This window comes from Schistocerca americana, chromosome X (genome assembly GCF_021461395.2).
Source record: "Schistocerca americana isolate TAMUIC-IGC-003095 chromosome X, iqSchAmer2.1, whole genome shotgun sequence".
In the NCBI taxonomy this organism is placed as follows: domain Eukaryota; kingdom Metazoa; phylum Arthropoda; class Insecta; order Orthoptera; family Acrididae; genus Schistocerca; species Schistocerca americana.
Window position 1 is genome coordinate 260,337,066 of NC_060130.1, and position 24,524 is coordinate 260,361,589.

At 42.7% G+C, this 24,524-nt stretch overlaps 1 protein-coding gene across 1 annotated transcript in view; it reads right to left on the reverse strand.

The window, feature by feature from the left end:
- Positions 1–355: 355 nt before the first annotated feature.
- LOC124555319 (heat shock 70 kDa protein 14-like) overlaps positions 356–24,524 on the reverse strand; it is a 164,589-nt gene continuing 140,420 nt past the window's right edge. The window contains exons 8-10 of the mRNA XM_047129198.1: positions 8,043–8,228; positions 773–831; positions 356–511 (exon numbers count right to left, since the gene is read on the reverse strand). Coding sequence (XP_046985154.1) covers positions 421–511; positions 773–831; positions 8,043–8,228 — 336 coding nt within the window. The 3' untranslated portion in view covers positions 356–420. The remainder of the gene's footprint in view (positions 512–772; positions 832–8,042; positions 8,229–24,524) is intronic.

Consider the following 24,524-nt stretch of genomic DNA (forward strand, 5'->3'; position numbering starts at 1 on the left):
CTGGATTAGCCAGTGCAGGAGCATTGACTGTCTGCCTGTTCCTGTTCCTCTTCTGTAATGATTTCACTATGCAGTGGCCTCTCGGTTAGTGATTGCATGCAGTTCTAGGTTGCGGTCAATCTGTAAGACATCAAAACAAGATCGAGCTAGAGACTGCCCATCTAAATTTTTAAAATATTGTAAACATAGGTGAAAATATGCATCGTCACTAGTTTTTAGTCAAAATATGCAGTAACCAGTGAGAAGGAGCCAAATATGCCAATGCATAAGCAACATCCAAATGAATATAAACCAGTCTCTAATTACTACTGTTAACAGTAAGGGGAGAAAGGGGAGACGATGGCTGAATGCTCAATAAGTATATGAAAACATTTTATTTTAATATCGCAGGCAATATCAACACATAATTTTTCAAATGAATTATTGTCCATCTGATGCCGGAGGACCTCGTCGAAAGGAAGATTTCTTCTGCGTTGCAGTATCAGTTATGCTTGCATCCAAACTTCCAATACTAAAAGGGAGAAAAGTGAATGAATATCAAAGGCAACAGAGTAGCAAAGCAAAGTTGCAACACATACCACAAAATTAAATTTTTAAACTTTGAACATCAGCAAATAATAAAAATTTAAAAAAATAAATAAAAAAGAAAAGAATGCGGGTCAGTCAACTGGTCAAACATGTGGTAGGCATACATTTATTTGCTGACTATTCATACATTAAAATAACAACAACCACCTCCCTCTTCACAATCAAAAATATGAAATTTACATACCTGTTTACATTTATTTCAGCAGTTAAACTGCTGGAAGCCGACACATCATCAAGCGTCAGCTGAAACAATTTATTGCATTTACTGTATAGGACATTTAAAGCTACTGCTTGCTTTATTAAAAACATATTCTTCGACTTCAACATAATGTTTAAACAAATTGCAAAAATAACAATATATACACAAACTGAACTGAGTGATGCTGATAACTGATATAATTATTGCAAGAACACACACACACACACACACACACACACACACACACACACACACACACATACACACACAGTGTCGGACCACTGCAGGACATGCAGGAAAAGTGTCAATAAGGTTCTGGAAGGTGCCAACAGGGATGTGGAGCCATGCCAGCTCCAGTGCTGTGGCCAGCTACGCTAGGTTTCACGGTCGAGGATCCATGGCACAAACAGCCTGATCGAGGTTGCCCCAGAGATTGTTGATCGGGTCTAAATCTGGGGAGTTTGGTGGCCAGGAGAGCACAGTCAACTCATCCTGGCCCTCTTCGAACTACACATGTGTAAAGTGAGCTGTGCGACATGCTCCTTGTCCTGCTGGTACATGTGAACGTGCCTAGGAAAAACAAATTGCAAGTAAGGACGAACATGGTCCCCAAGAATAGATGCATACTTTCATTGCTGCACTCTCTCTTCCACAATGATAAGATCATCAAGGGAATGCCATGAAAACATTCCCCAGACCATAATGTTCCCTCCTCCCACGGACAACAGAATAAGGAGGTAAACCATTCTGGCTCCTGGTGAGCAAGAAGTTCTTCGACGCCTCTGTACGCCTTGATGTCGCATTGAGAACTGTTGTGGCTGTGCGTGTAAAGAAAATATCTTGTTTTGTGTCAATCGTGAGCAAGGGTCACTGAAACTGGGCTGTGGCACAATGCATTAATATTGCTCAAAAGATAACAAACATTATTTATCACGCATTTCCCAAAGATGAGCAACAGTTCGACACAAACATGCAGCTAAAGTGAATGTGGTAAGTGTACATGCACGTTCAATTCAATTTTGGCCTGAAGATTATGAAAGATTCAAGAAACAAACTTCTAGGGTTACTTTCCAGAAGGAAGCTACTACCCAAAGCAATCCCCAGCACAAACTGACATGGAGAATAAACTACACAAAGCCAGGATGTAAGCAAAGAGGTAAGAAGCAAGAGCATAAATAACATTCCAATTAATTATAGCTAAAAAATTATCTTAAAATAAATTTTTAAACATAAAAAAGTGACCTAATGACAACACACCACATTACTGAAGCACACTTAAATCTAAGAGGACGTGCAAAGCAGAATGAATTCGTTATTGGTGTCTTTGATTTCTCGAGCTCTAAGAGTTCCAAAAGATGAATGCTCACCTCTGCAACAGGGATGTGGAATGAATGTCACAATTCAGGAGAATACTCTAAAGAGACTCCTAGACATTTGTTCCCGAGTGCAAGGTGGTGATAGAGACAGTTTGTTGCCTTTCGAAAAAGGTTTCATTACGTCAATAAGATCTCTCTTTGGACTTTTTGAAAGTCTAAAAAGTATGAAAGTCAGCTACATATTAACTTCCAGACTAAATGAAGATCGCTTGGAAAAATTTTCTCCTAGGGTATGAGGATTAGAAATATTTTGTATTTGAAGAGAGAAATGAGGTGTCTCCCCTTAAATTTCCAGGTAATGCAAGTGATACTTCCTTCTCTGGAAACACACCAATTACTGAAGAATTAAATGCAGAGTCTTTTTCAGTGCAATGTCGACCCAGATTCTGTATCCCTAAGTTTTATTACAAATTAACTCTGTATAAATGTTGTCGAGGGATCACCAACGCGAGAAATCCCAGAAGCTGTGAATGTCTAAGAAAATTTATTAACATGCTAGCTGAGTATTTGGAATTGCCATGGTACGTATTTATTCCAATCTTCTATTAGTCCACCTCCTTCCCCCTGTCTCTGTCTAACCACCTCCTCCCATTCCTCTTTCTGTCCATATCCTCCTCCCCCCCCCCCCCCACCACCACCACCCTGTCAATATGCTGCTTCCTCCTCCGTCCATCTGCTCATTCCCTCTCCTCCTCTACCTCTCTCTGTTCATCTCATCTCATCCTTTTTCCTTTCTCTGTCCATTTCCTCCTCCCCCTCTATCTATGAGTCTCCTCCCCCCCCCCCCCCCTCTATGTTCATCTCCTGCCATTTCCTTTCTGTGTCAATCTCCTCCTCTCCCCTCTCTGTCCCCTAGCTCTGTCCGTCTCCTCCTATCTGTGCCTCTCTCCTCCTCCCCCCTCAGTATCTGCCCTCCTCCTCCTTTCTCTCCCCACATTATCACAGTCATCCAAACAAGAGACTGGCAGTTCTTACCCCATCAGTATTTCTTTCCAAATTGTAACCAGTGTGTGTACCAAATCAGAAATTTTTCCAGGGGTTTACGATGAGTTGTTTACAGACGGCTTTGCTCGTATATCTATATGTCAAATTTATTTCACACATATTTAACATATTTCATGCATATTTGTACATATATTTTGACTATATGTCTAGCGAATTTCAACCTGCAGTTTCATTTTCAGGCATCTTAATGTTTATATCGTATCTCCTGAACTACACGCTGTATAATGATATAATTTTGCAGGTACATAAAGTGGCATTTGTGATACAGTCTGCAAAATGTGTTGTGAATAGAGTTATAGTAATGAAGTAATAAATTAAAAAATCATGCATGGTGTGGCCGTTTCTCAAGAAATGTTGAAGGTGAAACAATTAACTAGCTGACAATGAGATGGATCAATACTGAGGAGGCTGAACCATTTGCTATCCAATATAAAACTACTTTCTCACCAGAAATGCCATTAGGAAAAATTAATATCCCCACAAAAAATGGAAACTGACCTTTAGAAAGTCAAGCTGATGTTCCACATGGTCTTCTTTATAGTACATGAAGACTGATCTCCATGGTGTGCGGGAGGGGGTGGAGACCGCATTTTCTACTTGTACATTAAGTACTATTTAATTACTTACATTAATACTTGTGATTTTTTCATGTAAAATGGTCCTGCTTGTGTTTATTTGTTTCATAAAATTGCCTGTATTCAAACCACACAATATTTTGTCAACACCTTTCAGTCGGCAATGTGACTCACTCCATACAAAGCAGTTTTTCTTATGGGAGAGACAGCCATTGAATTTTTTTATATATTTATAAAGTGCTGAAAACGTAACCTTAACATCAGTTTATTCTAAATATGCTGAAAAATTTTAGAGCTTTTTTTTTTAAAATAACTCAATAACTAATTGTTTGTACTGAACATTTTCATTTGATGGAGTCAGTCAGCTTGGCTTCTGAATGCCCCATACATGCATACATATATACGCACACCCACTTTTATAATTTGTATGGATGAGGTGGTTGTGCAGCAATTCTGGATGTTCTTCCAGATGCAGTGAAATACATTGCAAGTTATACTGCATTTAAGTACCAAAACAATGATAAATTGTTAGGTATTCCAGTAGCAAAAAGTGAATTAGAAGAGTCTATTGCAGACTGGATATCAATTACATCTCACGATTATCATTACTCTCCAATACGAGCACGGAAAAACAACATGTTGCAGTTTGAAGGAGAATTTGTTGATTTTAATGGAAACGGAGTGCGCAAACAAAAAAATGTTGTAAAGTCTCTGTGCTCTATTTTGAAACAGTTTCCACATAGTTATTGCTCTTTATGTAGGAACAAGAACATTCATTTAAGGATTAGGTCTCTGAATCAATAAGCAAAATTGGAAACTATAAAGAGATATGCACAAGGAGGAAGCTGCTATGGATTTCACCTTCATCTGATAAACGGCAACAGAAATGTGGAACAGTCTACACTACCATCTGTTTCTACACCAAACAAGTGAGTTATGTTTCATCTTAATTATCATTTCCTAATGTGTAATACATCTGTCATGCCACTTTATTTAATTTGTTCAACTATGTATTGAACCAAATTGAAAGTAAAATGAATGAATAACACCCCAAAGCAAGTGTGGTGCAGTACATCTACTGAATAATCAAACTGCTGTGCTATGCTATGCTGTGCTGCCTCACCGTGATGTCAGCGGGCTCCAGCCAATAGATCGCATTTCTGCTGGAATGTCCCACACCCCCATTCCCACCTCCAGCCTGATACCCCTTGCTTTCAGATGTTTCATGCCATACACACCAACGGTCACCTGACCAATTAATCTGGAAAGGCCATTTATCGTCACTCAGTGAATGTCCAATTGTGGTATTGGCATGCAAATTCCAGCCTTCACCACTGAGCTGACGGTGCCAGAACTGCTGTAGCAGCGGCTTAAGACTATGTCATACACACAGGATGCAGGCATTCAAATTCTCTCTTAGCTTCAGTGTAGGTCAGTCTGTCCAGCGTCTTGTACTCAACGATTTTCCTTTCTTTCTGGAGAATCCTGCAGTCAGGCGAGCAAGGCGAATGGTGCTCTCCACAGCTGACACAGATGGGAGGCAGAGCACATGGAGTATTGGGATGTGATGGGCGTCTGCAATCTTGGCATGTGACGCTAGAAGTACAGCGGGAAAACATATGGCCGAACTTCCAGCACAGGGGAGGGATATAGGGCTTTACATCACACCGGTAGACCATCACCTTGACCTTCTCTGGCAATGTATCACCCTCAAAGGCCAAGATGAAGGCACCGGTGGCAACCCGATTATCCTTCGGACTCCAGTCGACACGCCACACGAAATGTACACCTCACCGCTCTAAATTGGTGCGCAGCTCATCATCGGACTGCAAAAGAAGGTCTCTGTGAAATATGATACCCTGGACCATGTAAGTGATGGTTACAGAAATATCCCCAGCTTGTCACAAGCAAGTAACTCCCGTGACTGGGCAGAAGATGCTGTTTTGATCAAGACTGACCCAGATCTCATTTTGGACAAGCCCTCCACCTTCCCAAACTTGTCCTCTAAATGCTCAACAAAAAACTGAGGCTTCATTGTCATAAAAGATTCCCCATCAGCTCTCGAACATCTAAGGTACTGGCGCGAATAAGATCCGCTGCCATCCTTAGCATGACCTTCCCATGGTGTGGCCAGGGAGGGGAATAATTTGGGGTCATACTTCTGTGCGTTGAATTGAACTCATGATCGCTTAGAGACTGCTGGCGTTTCACCACCAGTAAGAGATGATGGACTACGCTTCGTCATGTGCCATCCGCCTTGATGCCACCCACTCTGACCAGGGGCGCTTCCCACAGGCGCAACCCAGCCGTAGCAAAGGCCACCTGGCAGGATGGCCATTGCCGGGAGTCCCGATACCCCAGAGGATGGGCATCTACCCCTTGGCATACATAGGGAGATAATGGCGCAGGCATCAGCAGAGCGATCCCTGTGTGGTCGGGGGGCTACAACCAACAGGGTATGTGGCAGCCCCACCACAACGGACTGGCTACCGAGCTGGATATCAGGTGCAAAGAAGTCCATGGTCATCATCGACGTAGAAATTGACACTGCGTAGTGCATGGTCGAAAATGAACCCAGGAAGGTGTGCTCGCCCAAGAGATGGAGAATGGGCAGGACTGCAATGCAGCAACAAGAAAGTAGGCTAAAGATCTCAATGCACGATGGACACGATCCACCTTATAAGGCACCCTTCCCCAGTTGGCTCGCTCTTCGGGAAAATCCGAAGAATGGAGATCAAACCCTACAGAGGACCATCACATAAAGGCCGAAACGTGTGAAACTCCTTTCAGTCACTTCGTACGACAGGCAGGAATACCTCGGGCCTATTCTAAACCCCGGACCCACAGAGGGATTTCACAACCTTTAACTGAGGAGGAAGCACGTACTGAATTATCTGCTCAAAAACTTGAGAAGCCCTCCCATGCTCAATATTTATTTTGCAATAATACTGACCCTCTATGAGCAGTATTGACAGTCTGTACAATATGTTGAAGGAGACTAGAGAGCTTTAAACAATTCTGACACACATTCACTATATGGCAATGTATATTGTACCATGTAAGGGCAGTGATGTGCAATAAACAGCAGTTCCTACTGAGATCAAGAGAAATTCAATTCACACTGAATGAATTTCTGCAGAGAAATGAAAAAATTAGATGACAAAAGATCAGGGCGTGTGCTGGAGTATGTATATTAAAGCATCATACAGTACTTTGTAAACAGGCACAAACTTCATTTCTCAGATGCCATATACCTCATTGTCCAAAATGGCAGAGGGAACTGAAGCCCATGTGTCATGATAGTCAGCAGAAAAGTTTATTTTACTTATAGCAGTTTTCAGAATTGGCAAATAGGATCAGGGCAGCTGTCCTGTCAGCATAAATGTTTTTCTTCCTTGCACTCCACAGACATCAGATCACATAAGCTTTCAATTAGTAATCAGTAAATAATTGTTTTATTTATTTTTTTTTCTTTTTGCAACAGTTGTTACAGTAGAGGACACACAGGAAACACAGCATGTGTACACAATAATTTACAATTTCCTTGTTTAATTTTTAATTAGTTTTTGTTGTTTATGAAGCTACGACACAGTGAATGAGCCAGTGGCCCATTGAAACATGTACTGGAAGATTTTCAGGCTAATTTCATCTATTCTGCATAATTTCTGCTTGTGTTTTGCAAGGCAAGCAACAATACATATGAGTTCCACATTTTTGCGCACCAACATGTTCACTACAAAGGCATGAATATTGCGCAATTGTATTGTGCTGTCCTTGGCCTTGCACTTTCCTGCAATATATTGGCACAATACTACTGCGCATACATATTAAGTGTGTGAGGGACCCGTCACAAAAGGTGTTCAATAATGTTGAAATATGGTGCCTGTTGAACTTAGCAGAGTAACAAATTATTCACATATTGATTAAACCATTCTTTAAGAATGCCACTCTTTGAATTGGGACACAATCATCTTGGAATCAAGTGTCCTCCTCATAGAACTAAGGTGGTTGAAATTCATGGGTGATCTCTGCTAGTACCCACAGTTTCATATTTTAAAACAGAGGGTTTTTTCATTACTTCGACTATGATTTGTGTGTGTGTGTGTGTGTGTGTGTGTGTGTGTGTTGACTGGAGGGGGGGGGGGGGGGGGGGGGGGGTTCGGCACTGCCTATAGTTGCACTACGGAATATTCTCATGCAAGTTATCACTTTTATAAATTAAAATTAAATTGTCTGCTAAATTTTTACAAAAAAATCTACTAAAATTATTAGACGGAATGTGTACAAACTTTTACTTACATTTCCCAAAACTACAGCTCCCTGTTCTTTGTCTGTATCCTCATCATCATCATCATCATCATCATCATCAGCTTCAAGAACCTGAACTACTATACTCTCTCCTGAGAGTGTCAATGGAAGACTCTTTGTGACCTTGACCGGAACAGGTGTCTGTGCTGGTATAACCAACACTTTATCATCGTTTGCCTGAAATGCACAGACCACATGAAACTGCCAAATGACATATTAAAGTATTCAACATTTTTAATATTTATTTCAGTAAAGAAATAAGAACCACAGCAAAGTGAATTAGTAGATAAAAATGAAACACACAAAAGAAGTTAGGAAGAAAACTGACAGAAAAATAAGACAAAAGTTTAAAAAAAAATTGATTTCTTGTTGGTTTTATATAGTTTTACGTTATCTCACATGAAAGTGGAGGATCCTCGAGTCGGTCTTCAGTTTTCTCGAACCTCCCACCGTCAGTGTGTGTCTCTGGGGTGTACCAGGGCTTCACACAGAGGACTCGTGCTTTCGTCTTCGTGACAAAGGGTTACAGTCCTCAATGTCATACGTTATTATGCGACACACGATTAAGGATACGACGAGACCCAAACTAGGACTACAGTAACATTTTCAATAGTCTCACTATCCGCACAGGTATAAAACTCCGTACCGACTCCCCTCGGCTGTACTTCACCGGTCGGTGCTCGGCGTTAAAGAGTGCATTCGGTATTTAATCTGGGCATACAGGGTTCATATTCGAGCCAGCTGCTTTGCTCCTTCGGTCTTTGTAATGCGTTTCATTTAGTCATCCCGAGTATCGTCCAGCCGAAACAGGAATAGGGTATCCACAGTCATTTTGGCCTCGCAACCACAGAACAGAAAGAAAAGTGAGAAGCTTTCAGTTTCTCGCTTCGCTCAGTCGTGTGCGAATGTCACTACAGGCAGTACCGATCCCACTCTCTCTATTCCGTGTTGACGTACATCAAGACCGTACCTGCCAACCTGTTACTAAAGTGTACTGCGAGGCCATTCGCGTGTGGAAGGCGTGCAGTATTTTCCCGGTCAGCCTCGATTTTCTAATGTTCTGTCAGCACGTCCGTAACTGAGAAATACTTTGCTCCGTCGAAGAAGTCCAGGGTGTCATCGACACACAGCAACGGACAGACATCTTCCTTTGTGATATTGTTCAGTACCCGAGATCTGACACAGAAATGCCATGTGCCATCTTTGCTCTTCACAAGGACTGTCAGAGAAGACCATCGAAGAGGACCGAGGACACACTAAACATTCAATGATGTTACCTCGCAGCATCATCTCCACTTCCTCCAGGATCATCCGTCATTCTACCAGAGAAACTTTATACGAGTGCTGGCCAATCGGTGAATTATCCTTAGTGTCGATACGGTGTTTTACCATAGGCTGCTTCCCTGGCTGCTCTTCACTCGGGATTTGAAAGCGTCCGAAAACTGATGCAGAAGGACCACAACTGACACTGTCCCTCGGTGACGTCAGGTCCTATCGGCAGTTTGATACTAGCTTCCTTCCCTGTGTCATCTGTAGTGGTAGTAGAGCACGTTTCTTCACCGGTGTCACTAAGCTGACCCTCCTGGACTGGTTCGGCTATCTCTGAGCATGTACCTTTAGGGACGAGTTGTGGCTGCTCGTGACACTCCTCGCCCATCTAGAATGCTTATTGTCACTACCGGTTTGTAGATTTCTTTCGGGAGATGTCTCGACGTCGAGGAAGGGGTAACGACGACTTCGGTGGCGAACAAATGCCCGGAAGCAATCTTTGTTATCTGTGGTTGTTGAAATAGCTTTATCAGTCTGGAGCTCTGATCTTCCACACTGTGATGCCTGCAGCAAGTTTCCCCTGAAAATAATATCGTGACTTTGTTCTGTTTAAATGACAAATTTTAAAGGCTGTGTTCTGTTATCGATAGTTATTCCTGCAATACGTGTTCCTGTCAGCTACACATATTTCCTTTTTTGTGACTTCCACACAATTATTTTCATATCACAGAATGCAGTATTCTTTAGCTAGCAATAAGCATTTGACATAACAGAAAAAGAAGCCCCAGAAATCACTAGCACCTGACGCAGTCGGCCGTGAATGATGTCAGTGAGTTTTCCTGACATCTCGATAACTGTTGTCCGCAGACGATTTTCATCTGTGGCAGCCTTTCGGTGGTTAGCCGAGTGGCCAGTACCTCCGTACAGTGACAGGAAATGCCTATGGTGTGTTGGGGAGTGACCCATTGTGGATACAGTGATTAGCTTCGGTCCACAGATCGACAGTAATCGTTTGCAGTTGACTGGTACGAATAGCACTGTTGTGATTGCTGATGTCTTGTGGCATAATAGTCATCTAATAGTCTTCTTCCGCTGCAGTAGCGTACAAAGTATCCACGCCACCAACAGTGAAAACAAACTGTTTGTTGTCCTCCACCCTCAAATGTCAGTTCTTCTGCAGGGCATTTTACATGGTGGATTAGTTGGTTGTACCTGTGTTAGTTGGATGCTGGGTTATCATCTGACAACAGCAACATAAGTCCAAGTCCATTTTCCATGGCACATCCCACAGGTGGTGGAGATTAGTGTCAAAGAACAATACACTTCTCCTTCAACATTTTCTATTACCTCCTGATGAATGGGGTCTACATTACTGGTCACCAATTCTTGAGTGTACTTGGTCTGACAGTTCTGGCTGCCACAAAATGCTGTCTCTCTTCTCTTACAATCTGGTATATGAGAGTAGTGAGATCATGGTGGTCTTCTTTAACTTCCACAGGGACTACTTTCAGGAATCAACCCTCTTCCTTTCTATTGCTTTTCCTTGATGTGCTTGTACCACTTGATGAATTCTTCTGTTGTTGTAACATTCTGTTGATTGTCACCAAAAGTTTCTTTCAGTTCAGCCTGAAATTCATCCCTGGTATTGAGCTCATCTTCTTTGTTTTATTTATTTATTTATAATGTATTTTACACGTACTGCATCGGACCATATGAAGTAGCAAATCTCCATGGTCATGGAATGAAGTCAGTATATGAAATTGACTTCAGAAAAGTAATAACACAAAAAATAAAACACACACAAATCCCATGCAGATGACAAGCTGCGAGTATATACTAGCATAATCAACAATATAATACAGAATTAACTTAATTGTTTTCCAGGAACTCCCTGAAAAATTGAAAAGAGCGAGCCATGAGGAAAGTCTCCAGTTTAGACTTGACAGTGCAAAGATTACTGCTACGGTTTTTTAATTCTTGTGGCAGCTTACTGAAAATGAATGCAGCGGAATACTGCATGCCTTCCTGTACAAGAGTCAAGGCGCAATACAAATGCAGATTCGATTTCTGCCTACTAGTTGCTAATTCTCGGAATACGCTCATATTGTTAACAACAAACGACACTAAAGAAAATATACACCCATTAAAAAAAGTTAAGCACATAATTGGTTCTCGCATCTCAAAATAAGATAGATATCTTATACTGTATTTTTTGATGTCACGGAGTATTATGCAAATGAAAGCTATACATTCTCTTGGAACCAATTACGAAATGAAAAAGGAACATTTGGGAAAAAAGTTGCAATGACCTCCAACATCAAAAAACCTTAAATGGTTTGTATAGCACACTGTTCAGTAATGCGTAGGTCCTCAACGAACCCTCAGGCACTCTTGAATGGGACAGGGCGCGCTCAGTACCAAATCATTGCAGACCTCTTGAGACGTTTGTCCCACTCCTCAATGGCAGCATTCCTGAGAGCTTCAGTCATTAATGGAGGATACTGACGACTAGAAATCGCTCTTTTGAGCACGCTCCATGTATGCTCTATGCAGTTATATCAGGGGAGCATGCTAACCAATCCATTCCTCAGATCTCACATCCTGTCAGATACCAACACACACTGTGAAGTCTCTGCAAAACAACTGACTATGGGTTGTAGAATGTTGTTTTCATACACTGCAGGAGTCATGTTGCCTTCAATTGGAATGAGTGGTGTGCGGTGGCCCTACACGATACCTGGCCATAATAAAATTGAGCCACCGGATTGTTGGTGACATTCCACAGTCATTTAGAGATGTCTATATTCCCCTTTTCGCCTCCATATGCAAATACAGTTGTTGTCAGGATGCAAGCCTATTTGCAATTCACCTGTTAACAGCATTTTGGTCCATTGGAGTCGTATCCAAGGTTCACGTGCTCTAGCCCCTCTTGCGCAAGCACCCCTGTGATGTGGGCGGAGTGCTAGAGTCTTGAGAGGTCTTCAGCTGTATGAACCCCCATCATAAAGTCTGTTGTGCACAGATTGGGTCCTTGCGGTAACCCCCGTGGCTTCTTGAAGCTCATGACACGGAGTAGTCACTCTCATTATAGGGTGTCTCTGTGCAGATATCATTACATACCGGTCCTGAGCTGCTGTAGTTTTGCGTGGACGGTCTTCGCGATGTCGATCCACTATTGAATCCATTTCCTGGAACTTTTCCACAGTCTGGAGACAACACTTTGATTAACATGAACAATATTCACAATGTCAACTTGTCTTGTGTTTAATCCCACCTATGTGACAATTTTGATACAGGCTGCCATGGAGAGCCTGTGCTGAGGCATTCTGCTGCATTAAGAAGCACACGGACAACTGTGCATTCATAGCTCTGGTGTACTGTATTTGTTTACAAGCCGTGATTGCACTGCCCCTGATGAGGCAAAGTGGCAACGACAAATGAGTTCACATTATGTACACAACCACCTTCATACATACACATAAAAGGAACGCCCATGAGGGAAAGTGGCAATGACAAATGAGTTCACAACATTTACACAACCACCTTCCTACATAAACACAAAAGTAATGCTCATAGCGATTATTGGTAGGTAATTTGCAAATACGCTTAACTTTTTATGATGAGTGTATATATTGAGATGCCAATGTCAAAGTTTCAAGGCTCCTGAACAGGGTCAACAAGAGATTCTCAAACTTACACAACATATTGATTGAACTCTCTTTTCTAAGCCAAAAATACTCTACAATACAATGTCATAGGTCACAATTGAATGGAAATAAGCAACATAGACTAATTTTCATGTTGGGCTATCACTTACTTCAGATACTGTTCTAATGGAGAATATAGCAGCATTAAAAGCCCAGATCACGTAAGAAACAGATTGCCCAATCGCTTGGTCTAGCAGGCAACCCTTGTCAGGGAACGGCCACCAGGCGGCAGCAGCGTCACAGCCTTACTTGTGGAATCAACCAGTAGATGGCACTCCGTTCTGTGAAATATGTGGCAACATCAGCCGAACGCGTGCAGCTTTCCACTATTTGGCGTCTGTGAAGTACAGCTGTTTCTGACATACCGGTAGTAGTGTATCGAGTCGTCATGCCGAGGGCCTGCGAGTATATCAACTGTGGAAGGAGTAGACGAACAAATCCTGAACTGAAAATGTTCAGATTCCCATCCAAAATAAAGAAAGATTACGCGAGTGGATTTTAAATTGAGGTAAATCTATAAATTAGTTACGAGTAAGAATTAATAAAGATCCCTAAGCATTCGATCCTATCTAAATTTTGTCGATCTTATATTCTGATATAACGTGGCAGCCCTTCCTGTACAAGAATCATATATAATTTTTAAATGAAATCTTTGCTGCGATTTGGACTTTTTTTAAACTGTTTATTCACTTCACTATCGTAATTTTGGCTGTAGAGGCATTTTTGTGTGCAATGTGAAAACTGAAACCAATATAAGATATGGATAACAAAACGCAAAGCATAGTGTGGTAGCGTTTGGTAAACAATTTAAGAAGCATTACCTTATAAGACTTTTCCCTCGGTACTTGAAAATGGCTCTAGAACTGAGATCGCAACAGTGAAATAAATGAATAATAGACGTTATCTAACTGCTAGGTCATCGGTCCCTCTATATCCTGGTATATACTAGAGCGAACGAAGTGAACGAGTGTAAAACCTCGTTTACACTGCTGCAAATGAGTATTCATAGATAATTCGTCAATGTTCACTTCCATTCGTTAATACATGTGAACAAACGTTTATACTGGAATGAAGGGAGGAGGGTAGAAGAGAACGAGCATAGCATGCAAACTATAGATGCTGCCTGTTTTAATTTCTTTTTATCTGTGCGCTAATAATCCTCTCACAGCTTTCACTCGAAAACAACACTGCTTATAGTAACATGTCTGCGCGAGAGCAGATTGTGTATTACTTTTCATTTTGCATATGATTGTGAGAAGTATCCCTACAGTAGAAATAAACTTGGTTTGTGGAATTACAGGAACTAATCTACATTCTTCGATTGAAAACGCGGGAAAAACCATAGCCGATCATGGTCTACAGTCAGCTGTGTGACGAATGCATTTCGCGCGCAGTGCTCTAGCCGAACACAGATCAGCGTCATTCACGTCACCCAAGATACAGCGTTGCCAATTCCGCGACATGGACAGGTCAGTTAGCATTGGAGCATCGCCTGCGACATCTGTTGACTGACGGGGGAAACTATTTTTACGGTTGCCTGTTCCGCCGTAAGGACGGTCAATCTGTTTCTTACGTGATCTGGGATTAGAAGTAAATACATAAAACTGCAACCAGTCACTTTTTTGAAATATTTATTTATTCATTCCATGAACTGGTTTCCAAAACTTTTGAGGCTCATCTTCAGATGGTTTTCCAGAAGTCGCATAACTATTTCAAGCATAATGCTGGGCGCTAGTTTGCAACAGTATGGGCAGCTTTTGTTGTTAGTATCTATTTGACTGCTTCCATTGTGATGGCCAGTTCATCCCACATCACTCAGTTTTACACAATATTGCGCATATACACTGTGATAATGAAACCTTGCCAGCATCTAGCATGTGCATACATATTGTGGGAAAGTGAGTGTTGTGGTACCAACTGGTCATCACAATGGAAGCAAACAGATGGATACTAACAACAAAAGCGGCCCATACTGTTGCAAACCAGCATCCAGCATTATGCTTGAAATAGCTATGCAACTTCTGAAAACCATCTGAAGATGAGCCTGAAAAAGCTTGAAAACTGGTGCATGGAATGAATAAATAACTATTGCAAAACAGTGATTGGTTCCAGTTCTGTGTGTTTACATTGAATAAACAGTCACAGGTTCTAAAACATCTTTAATGGTTGAACTTAATCAGTAGTAGCATTCAATTTTTGAACAAAATCCTACCCACGGGCTTTCCATGACAACTTACCATCTATCTGAATACCTACAGATTTAAATTGTCCAGACTCACTAATCATATGCCCATTCTGTGTAATCAAAATGTCAGTTTTTGTTGAATTGTGTGTGGTGAGTCTGATGCGGACATATAAGTACCAATTTGTTGGCAAGGTATTAGTGTGGCATTCGTGCCTTTCTGACATTCGTGCAGTAAATGCAGAAAGGTAAACAATGGCGACATTATTACCCAATGCGTCCAAACAGGATCAACGTGGTGGTGCTCTTTTCTTAGCAACGGAAAAACACATACCAGTAAACACATACCGGTAGACATCACATCAGAGAATGAAGAATATTTATGAAGCAGCATGTCCGTCAAAAACCACTGTTGTCTAATGGTGTGTGACAAAGGGTGCTGTTACTTCATGGTAACGCATGTCCCAATATTGCATAGGGGTCATTCCCCATCAAATCATCCAGAAATTTTAGGAAATGACACCCATTAACAGACAAATCCTTGAAATTTTGGGTAGCAGAAGTTTACCTAGATATATTCACATTTTCAAAATGTAAATGTTGTAGGTAAATTACTTTTTCACTTATCACAAAAAGAAGTTGTATAGATTCAGGAATTCAAGCTTTCATAAACGAGCTCCTTTATAATTTAAAAATGCAATAGTTTGTACAGTTTTTGCAGTGGAAACTTGATATTTTTTTTTAGTTAAGCCTTTAACTGCTCTGGACGCGTTTATGCGCGCCACCAGTCCTCCTACCTGGTACTCTGAACATGTCTATGCATAGACACGTTCACAGTACCAGATAGAAGGACTGGTGGCGCGTGTAAACACATTCAGAGCACACACGGACAGGTACAAAGGCACATGCATTAACATGTCCAGAGCAGTTGAAGGGTTAAGGAGGAATGTTTATATTTTTATAGTCATGTTTCCTGTAGTACATATCCATCATCTACATCTCAGAAAAAATTGTAAATAATTTCTTTTAAACAAAATCCATGCATGGACATTATAGCTTGTTTTTTAAGGTATTGCCTCCTCACAGATACTTTTGAAAAATTTACAAACACCATGAACACACTACATATTCCATTATGTCATGCAAAACGAATCAGTTTGTAGAAATAATGCGAACTGTAAAAAACAACATTACTGTAAAAGAAATACTTAAGTTGCTAATTGATGACTACCATGTCACCACTAAATTGCTGGAGTTGGCTACACTGGATTTCCCTGGGAACAAATCATATCTGAGAACACCGTTTCGCTGCCACTATACGTATTGCATCATCCAGTTCCTTTGATTTTGGGTCACGTGTACACTGAGCGTGCAGTTCTGAGCTCTTGTACCGAGCTGTACACAGAGACAATTATTGGTTAAAAATTCGATTGTTGCAGTTTGTAACTATTCATTCCAAAACAAAAGTAAGTCCCCTAATGTTACAATAATAATGTGAAATACTTTTGTAATGAAACAATGAGATAGAATGATTTTTCATTAATTAATTACTTTTTAGGTTACACCAATCATCTTTTGAATTATTTACGACAAATATTGGTATTATGACTGAAGCATTATGGAAAGTACAAGTAGGCAGTCTTTTCTTGGACAGTATCTGCAAGATATATGTGATAACGCCCTAACTTGTGTGAATGAACTGACTAGTGAAGAATAAGAGCTTCTATTATGGCGAAGCAATGGTCATTCATACTGTGATTTAAGTGTTTCGCGCGCGCGTGTGTGTGTGTGTGTGTGTGTGTGTGTGTGTGTGTGTGTGTGTTAAACACAAAGACAAGTACCTGCACAGATTCTCTCTACATAAGAAAATTTGCTGTATTCCCTCTATTTAAAAAAAACTATCCTGAAAGCAAAGTATGATTCTCAAAATTTGCTTCTCTTCGACCAAAACAATGTATGCTTGCAGGATCATCAGGAACACATACCGTATGTGTCTGCATTTACCACCAAAATGTTAAATTGCTTCTAAATTCCATTTCTATTAGGAAACATACCAAGATCTAATTAAAATAATAACATGTGATATAAATAACAGTCTTTATGCTTCATCTGTGTGAAAAATGCCCCACCAGTTCATTGCTTCAAACTCACCTAGAAAATGAAATAGAAGACTATGCTCCTGATGAGATGGTTCAATACAGTCAATGGGTATCAACTCATAGAATGACTAACTGTTCACATCACTTCTCTATCAGAATCCTGCGACAAACTAAGAAAATTGAAAAATTACTCCACACTCTTCTTTCTCAATCACAGTCTGATTATATGAAAATGATGAAGGATCAGTGTTAACTTTAATGGATTTCAGTGAAACTCTCAATTTTGTTGTTAAAGATGAAGTACAGGGGTACCATTGGATCAATGGCAGCTGCACTCTTCACACTGTCCACGTATATTACAAAAAGGACAAACAGTTGCATGCAAAAAGTATTTGTATTGTTTCTGATGACCTAGAACATGATGTTGCCTTGGTTTACCAGCCTCAGAAACTGTATTGAATTTTTTAAAGTGTGAATTCCCTGAAATTCATCTTGTGTATGTTGAATATTTCACTGATGGTTGTACTACACAATACAAAAATGGTAAGGATTTCAGAAATATCTGCTACCACGAACACAACTTCAACGTAAAGTGCAGTGGGTCATTTTTTGCTACCCGCCATGGCAAATCTCCCTGTGATTGTACTGGTGGCAGTGTTGAAAGACTTGTCACAAAAACAAGTTTGCAAAGAGTTTATAAAGATCAAATACTTACAGCTTCACAGGTATTTGTATTCTGTCACGAGAACCTGCAAGGCATTTCAATTCTCTTTGTTTCAAAAAATGAAATGGTACGAGCAAGACATTATCTTTCTCAGCACTTCCCAAGTGCAAAAACAATTGCTGGGATACGATCTATGCACCACATTGTACCAATATCACCAACCGAGATTGGAGCAAAAAGGCTGAGCTGTGATACAGATTTTAGTATTGTGGATGATTTCTCAGATGCACTTCTGCCACTAAGGCCAGAATGCACTGTTCAGCCCAACTGCTATACTGCGTGTGCATGAGACTCTTCTTGGTATTTGGGAATTGTTGAGAAGGTTATTTGTGAAGGATATGTTACAGTAAGGTTCATGCATCACCGTCGTCCTATTGGCCTGATAATGATATTTGTGAGGTTTCTTTCTCTCATATTCTGTGTGAAGTTGATATCCCCACAGCAACATGCCGTACTTATTCTCCGAGCAAAGAGTCCTCAAAGTTGGTGGAAGAAAAGGGGTTCTAATACAAAAAAATATTATCTAAGCATTGAAAGGTCTCATCATGTGTAGTTCTGAATCAACTTGAATGCAGATTGCAGCACCAGCATTTTGTGCAGTATTGACAATATTGGTTTTTGACAAAATGTTTAAATATTATAAACAAAATGCTATGTATTTCTACATTGAGTTAATTTGGTTGTGACAGAGGTAAGGAAGTGTTCATATGTCATGTACTGTACAAGTTGCTCCATATTTTATAAAGTGTAATTTTTTTTTTATATATTGCAATTTTCCTTCAATTTGGATATTGTTATGTGTACTTATGTGTGTACGTAGTCCCCCCCTCAGACTCAAGAAATGGAACTGGGGGACCATGGTCAGGTGTTGTACATCGATGTAGAGTTCTGGATCACGACGGACCATAGTAGGATGACAGGAATGCACCACCCTTGACTTAAGGAGAGATAATTGAAAACCATGTAGGTGTGTCCATATGAAAGCACGCTGGATGGCCCCCAGCAACTGTCATTCTGCAAAGGCCACTGAGTGGGAGTTAGCCCAAATACAGAAAACGTCCACATGAAGGGCAGGGGTGAGCAATGGTCTAGCAGAAGCCACAAGTCCATTAATAGCAATTACAAGAAAGACACCTTATATCGAGACCAGTGGAACGCCATTCTCCTGAGTCCGCAGAGAGCTGAGAACAGTGTCAACACGGACTCTGAATGACCAGTGGGACAGGAACTAACGAATAAAAATCAGGAGGGAGGCCCAAAGATCCCACTCGTGGAGAGTAAGGATGATGTGATGGCACCAACCTGTGTCAGAGGCCTTATGAAGATTGAAGAAAACTGCAACAAGATGAAGGCACTCAGAAAAGGCCTCCAAAACTGTGGCTTCCAATCGAAGCAGATGAGACCATCTCTCCCAAAACTAGCACTGGTGGGGAGATAAAATGTTCCAAGATTCAAGGACCCAATTGAGCTGACGAGCCACCATCCATTCTAGTAACTTGTAGGGGACACTGGTCAGACTGCTGGGCCGGTAACTATCAAGGGATGATATATCCTTGCTAGGCTTAAGGACAGAAACCTCAATAGTCTCTCCACTGAGAGGAGAAAATGCCTCAGAGCTAAATATGATGGATCCGTAGAAAGGCCAACTTTAAGGGCAAGGACGGAATGGAAGGCTGCCACTGATAACCTTGAAGGGTGCGGTGTGTAGCCCACACCCACGAAGAGCCAGAAGAACACAGAGGGTACAGAGAGCATTCCCAAAACACCCGTTTGCTCAGGTTGTGTAAGTAACGGGCTTTGGCGCAAAGGTAATACGGAGGACAGGTGCCGCTTCAGATGTTGCAAGGTGCTACAACAATTGCAAACAGTGGTGGCAATAGCCATGCTCTGCCATGGAACTGGCCAATGGCGACTGGTGCCCATCAAGCGGGAACAGCAATGCCCGCAGCACAGACTCTCTCATCTGACACATCACGGACGACAACCTGACAAAGAAGGTGGAAACATGACACGAGAGGTATACAGAGGACAATGACAGAAATCTCAGCAAGGAAACCCGGTCATCAGGAGGTGGGGAGGGAATGAGAGAACCAACGGGAAATGGTCACTACACAGAGGTCATCATGTGGCGACCAGGAACGAAGGAGGAGAGGGGAAGAGAGGAATTCAGTGGCAGAGGTGCCACATGCAGCACTAAAAGAGTAGGGGAACCATCATGAAGATGACACAGGTCATGGTCTGCAAGAAACTGGTCGAGGAGGAACCCCTGACTAGATGAAGAAGCACTGCCCCACAAAGGGTGATAGGCACTAAAATCCCAAGGAGGAGGAAAGGGAGGGGTGAGTTGCCGGAGAGCATTTAGGGCAGCAGATATAGGTGGCCTGGCAGGGAGCGAGATAGAGATTGCAAACTGTGATGGCAGAGTCCAAGTGGACCCAAACGGCAACCGCTTCCAATGTGGTATGAATGAGACCCATGTACTAACAATATCCATACAGACCAACATGCAGACACCCTCAGAAGCCCTCAATGGGCCAACCTGGTTCTGACAAAGCACAGAACTCAGTAAGGGACAGTGAGTGAGCATTAGTAAAATGAGATTCCTCAAGAACAACACAAGCTGATGAGTGAAAGGCAATACGGGATTGCAACTCTGGGAGGTGAAGGTAGTATTCGTTACAGTTCCTCACTGAGCGGGTATCGAAATGGGAGATGAACGGGCTGGAGCCAGTCACGTCACATAAATTTGATGTCAGACTCAGGTTGTGAGCGGGGGAGATGACACCTACAGAAGACATTGTAGGAGGGGGCCTTGTCCTGGTATTTATGTTTTCTCTTCTTCTCTTTCATAGGTTGAGGAGGGCAGAGCACAGAGGGAGAGCACGATTTGAAAGATCCAGAACTGAGAAAGAGGAGGCAACCTTGGGGCACACAGACTGTATGTCCTGTAGCCGAGTTGTGGTAGCTGATGCTGATAGGAGGGGTCACGGGAGGGACACCCGTCACTCTTGGGTGCTGAAGAAGGGAGGCACTTCTATGACCGAGGAGGTGGAGTGGCACCCAGAAGGCAGAGCGTGAGAACTACAGGGGAGGGGCCAAGCAGAGGGGGCAGGACTCTGATAAGAGAGACATAAGAGTGCGAAAGGATATAACAGAGGCAAAAATTGAAGACAACACATCGTCGATCCAGGAACTTATAGTCTTGTATCTTCCTTTCTTTCTTGTAAGCTGGGCAATCTAGTGAGCACGAAGTGTGATGGTCATGACAATTTACGGACACAGGTAGCAGAACACAGGGGCTCCCCCCATGAAGTGGGTGGCCACAGCCACCACATAGAGGGTCTGCTGTACATTGGGAAGGCATGTGCCTGAAACCCAAGAACCAAAAGCAACTCGTGGGTGGCAGGCTATACAGGCTCACGTCACACCAATCTCACATAACCTTGACCTCTTGAGAGGGTATCTCCCCAAAAAGCCAGAATAAAGGCGGCGATATTGGTGTGGGCATTTTTACGAGCTTTCTGCACATGTTAAACAAAATGAACACACCATTGTTCCAGATTAGCCTGCAGTTCCTCATCAGTTTGAAGGATGAGGCCCCTATGGAAAATGACTCCCTGGACCATATTCAGAGACTGGTGATGTGTAACAGACAGCGAGACATTGCCAAGATGATCATAAGCAAGAATAGCTGCAGATCGCGTGGAAGAAGAACCTTTGATCGACAGGGAACCAAACTGCATTTTCCACAAAAAATAGCGGATTTGTGGGGGTGAATGTGTCCCTGTCCATCCTAGTGCAGACCCAGTAGCAGGGAAGGTGTTTCAGTCCAAGCCGGCGAGCCTGGACCTCCTCCCAGGGTGTGGCCAGGGAAGGGAAGGTGGCAGAATCATAAGAAGCAGCATTCAATGATACATTACTACTTTAAGACACGGCCATAGGAGAACGGCCAGGTTTTTGGAGCTCGATATGCCTCTTGTGCAAAGTATTCACCTCGATACCACTCACTTCGATCAGGGGCTCTCCCCATGGACGCCACCCAGCCATGACAAGAAGCATCTGGTATGGTGGCCATAGCAGTGAGTTCTGATTCTCCAGAATAACAAGCAACCACTCCTAGGCACATATGAGGAGGCAACAGCTCAGGCATCAGAAGTGTGTCCTGTGTTGTCAAGGGGGTCAGTCAGATGGGTACATAACAGTCCCACCACACGCGCTGGCTAGACGTGCTGGTGATCGAAGTGGAGGGGGGCTACGGCAGGGAGGGAAGAGAGGAGGGAAGTGGACAGAGGAATCCATGCCATAGACACTAAGGAGGGGGTTCTTCCCCAAATGGCTCACACTACAAACAGAAAATTTAGATGTAAATGGAAGGAGGATAACTGCAGTCAGCTGCAGTGGGACATTAAGTGGAATCATCTTAATGTCCCTGTGTAGCTGACAGCAGTGACCGCCCTTCCATTTACAAATAGTGTTCACAGTTGCAGTAGCTACGTGGTGTGTGTTCTTTTGAAGGAACAAACACTACGCATTCACGTAAGTCTGGACGGGCAATGGATCCACTTTCTTCAGTGTGAATGCACGAAATACATCTGACCTCCTGTGGGAAACTGAGTAGCGACGGGAGTATAATTGACAGGGACTGCGGATAGTTACCGCTTGGCGGGAGTGTGGATTGGCCGTGAGACGTACCAAAGTAGTTCACGCAGTTGCGATAATGCTGTGTCCTGGATGTCGCAATGGTTATCGCACCTCCCTAGTAAGCAGGAGATCCCGGGCTCAAATACCGATCCAGTACACATTTTCGGTTGATGCCGCTGATTCCACTTAATGTCCCCTTCCAATTACATATAGTGTTCACAGCTGTGGGATCTGTGTGGTGTCTGTTGCTTCAAAAGAACAGACACTACACATTCATATAAGAAAATTTAGAAGTGGGGTCAAACCACAAAGAGGGACCAATAACGCCAAAAAGGATGAAAGAGAAAAAGCGAGGGAAACAAAACTGCAAGGAATACAGGAAACCAGATGGATAGCCAGGTCGACGTAAATAAGATAATCGAGGAAGGGGGAGGAGGTGGCAGCGGGGAAGGAGAGAAGGCAGTGAAAGGACACGGGGAAGGAAATGCAGCCCAGGAAGGAAGAATGGTTTGCAATAACTTGGGGCCCTGTGAGCACCATGCACGAACTCATGGAAGAATTCTGAGCCCCCTGGGGCATGTTAGTTGAAGTGTGCAGGGGCAGTGGGTTACCAAATAATGAGGCCAGGATGATTATGGGACTGGATGATGTGTTTTCAAGATGACTCGTCTGCAACTATTGCTTGGTTGTCATACTGACAAAGGATTGTCCTGCGTTTGCAGCAGAGTAATGGCTGCTTTCACAGGTTGCCTGGCTTCTGATGGGGTAGGAAATGCCTGTGACAGGACTGGAGGAGGTGGTGCAGGGTGGATGGATTGGGCAGGTTTTGCAGCTTTGTCTGCTACACGGATATAATCCCTGTGTCAAGTGGTTGGGAGTGGCATAGGGATGGACTAGCATGTTGTGTAGGGTGGATAGGTGACAGAACACTACTTTAGGAGGGGTAGGAAAGATCTTGGATAGAATGTCCCTCATTTCAGCGTAGGATGAGAGATAATCAAAGCTCCGTGGAAAGGTATATTTCAGTTGTTCCAGTCCAAGGTGATACTGGGTGACAAAGGGGGCAGTTCTTTGTAACTGATTTTTGGCGTGGTGGAAGGATTGAGGGTGTGTGAGGATATGGCACAGGAAATCTGTTCATTGACTAGGTTCAGTGGGGTGGGGGTGGGGTTGAAACTTATCTACATTCCTTCACAACCTTAACGCCTTTTCCTCCCCTACATTTCACCTGGTCCTTCTCTACCAAACGTGTACCCTTCCTGCATGCTGACATCCACCTCTCTGATGGCTCCATCCACACTTCTGTCCACATTAAACTGACTAACCACCAACGATACTTGTATTTCAACAGCTGTTATCCCTTTCACAAGAAAAAATCCCTCGCATGCTGCGTAGCCACCCAAGGATGACATATCTGCAGTGGTGAGAACCCCCTTGCTCGACATGCTGAAGCCTTCACAACGGTTTTCACAGACACATGATACAACCCCCATCCCCAAACCTAGTCCACAAACATATTTACTGTGCCATTGCCTCACACATCCCCAATCCTACCACAATCCCTACAAGTCAGTTACAAAGCAGCACTTCCCTTGTGAACCTGCATCACCCTGGCTGGAACAATGGAACCATATCCATCACCAGGGCTATGATTATATCTCATCCTGCTCTGAAATGACGGACATCCTACCAGAGATCCTTCCCATCCCCCCTAAAGTGGTGTTCTGTCGCTCACCCAAACTACAGAACAGCCTAGCCCATCCCTATGCCAACCCTAACTCCCAACCCCATGACACAGGGATTATATCCCTGTGGCAGACCAAGGCCCAATCCAAGCACCCAGCACGTTCT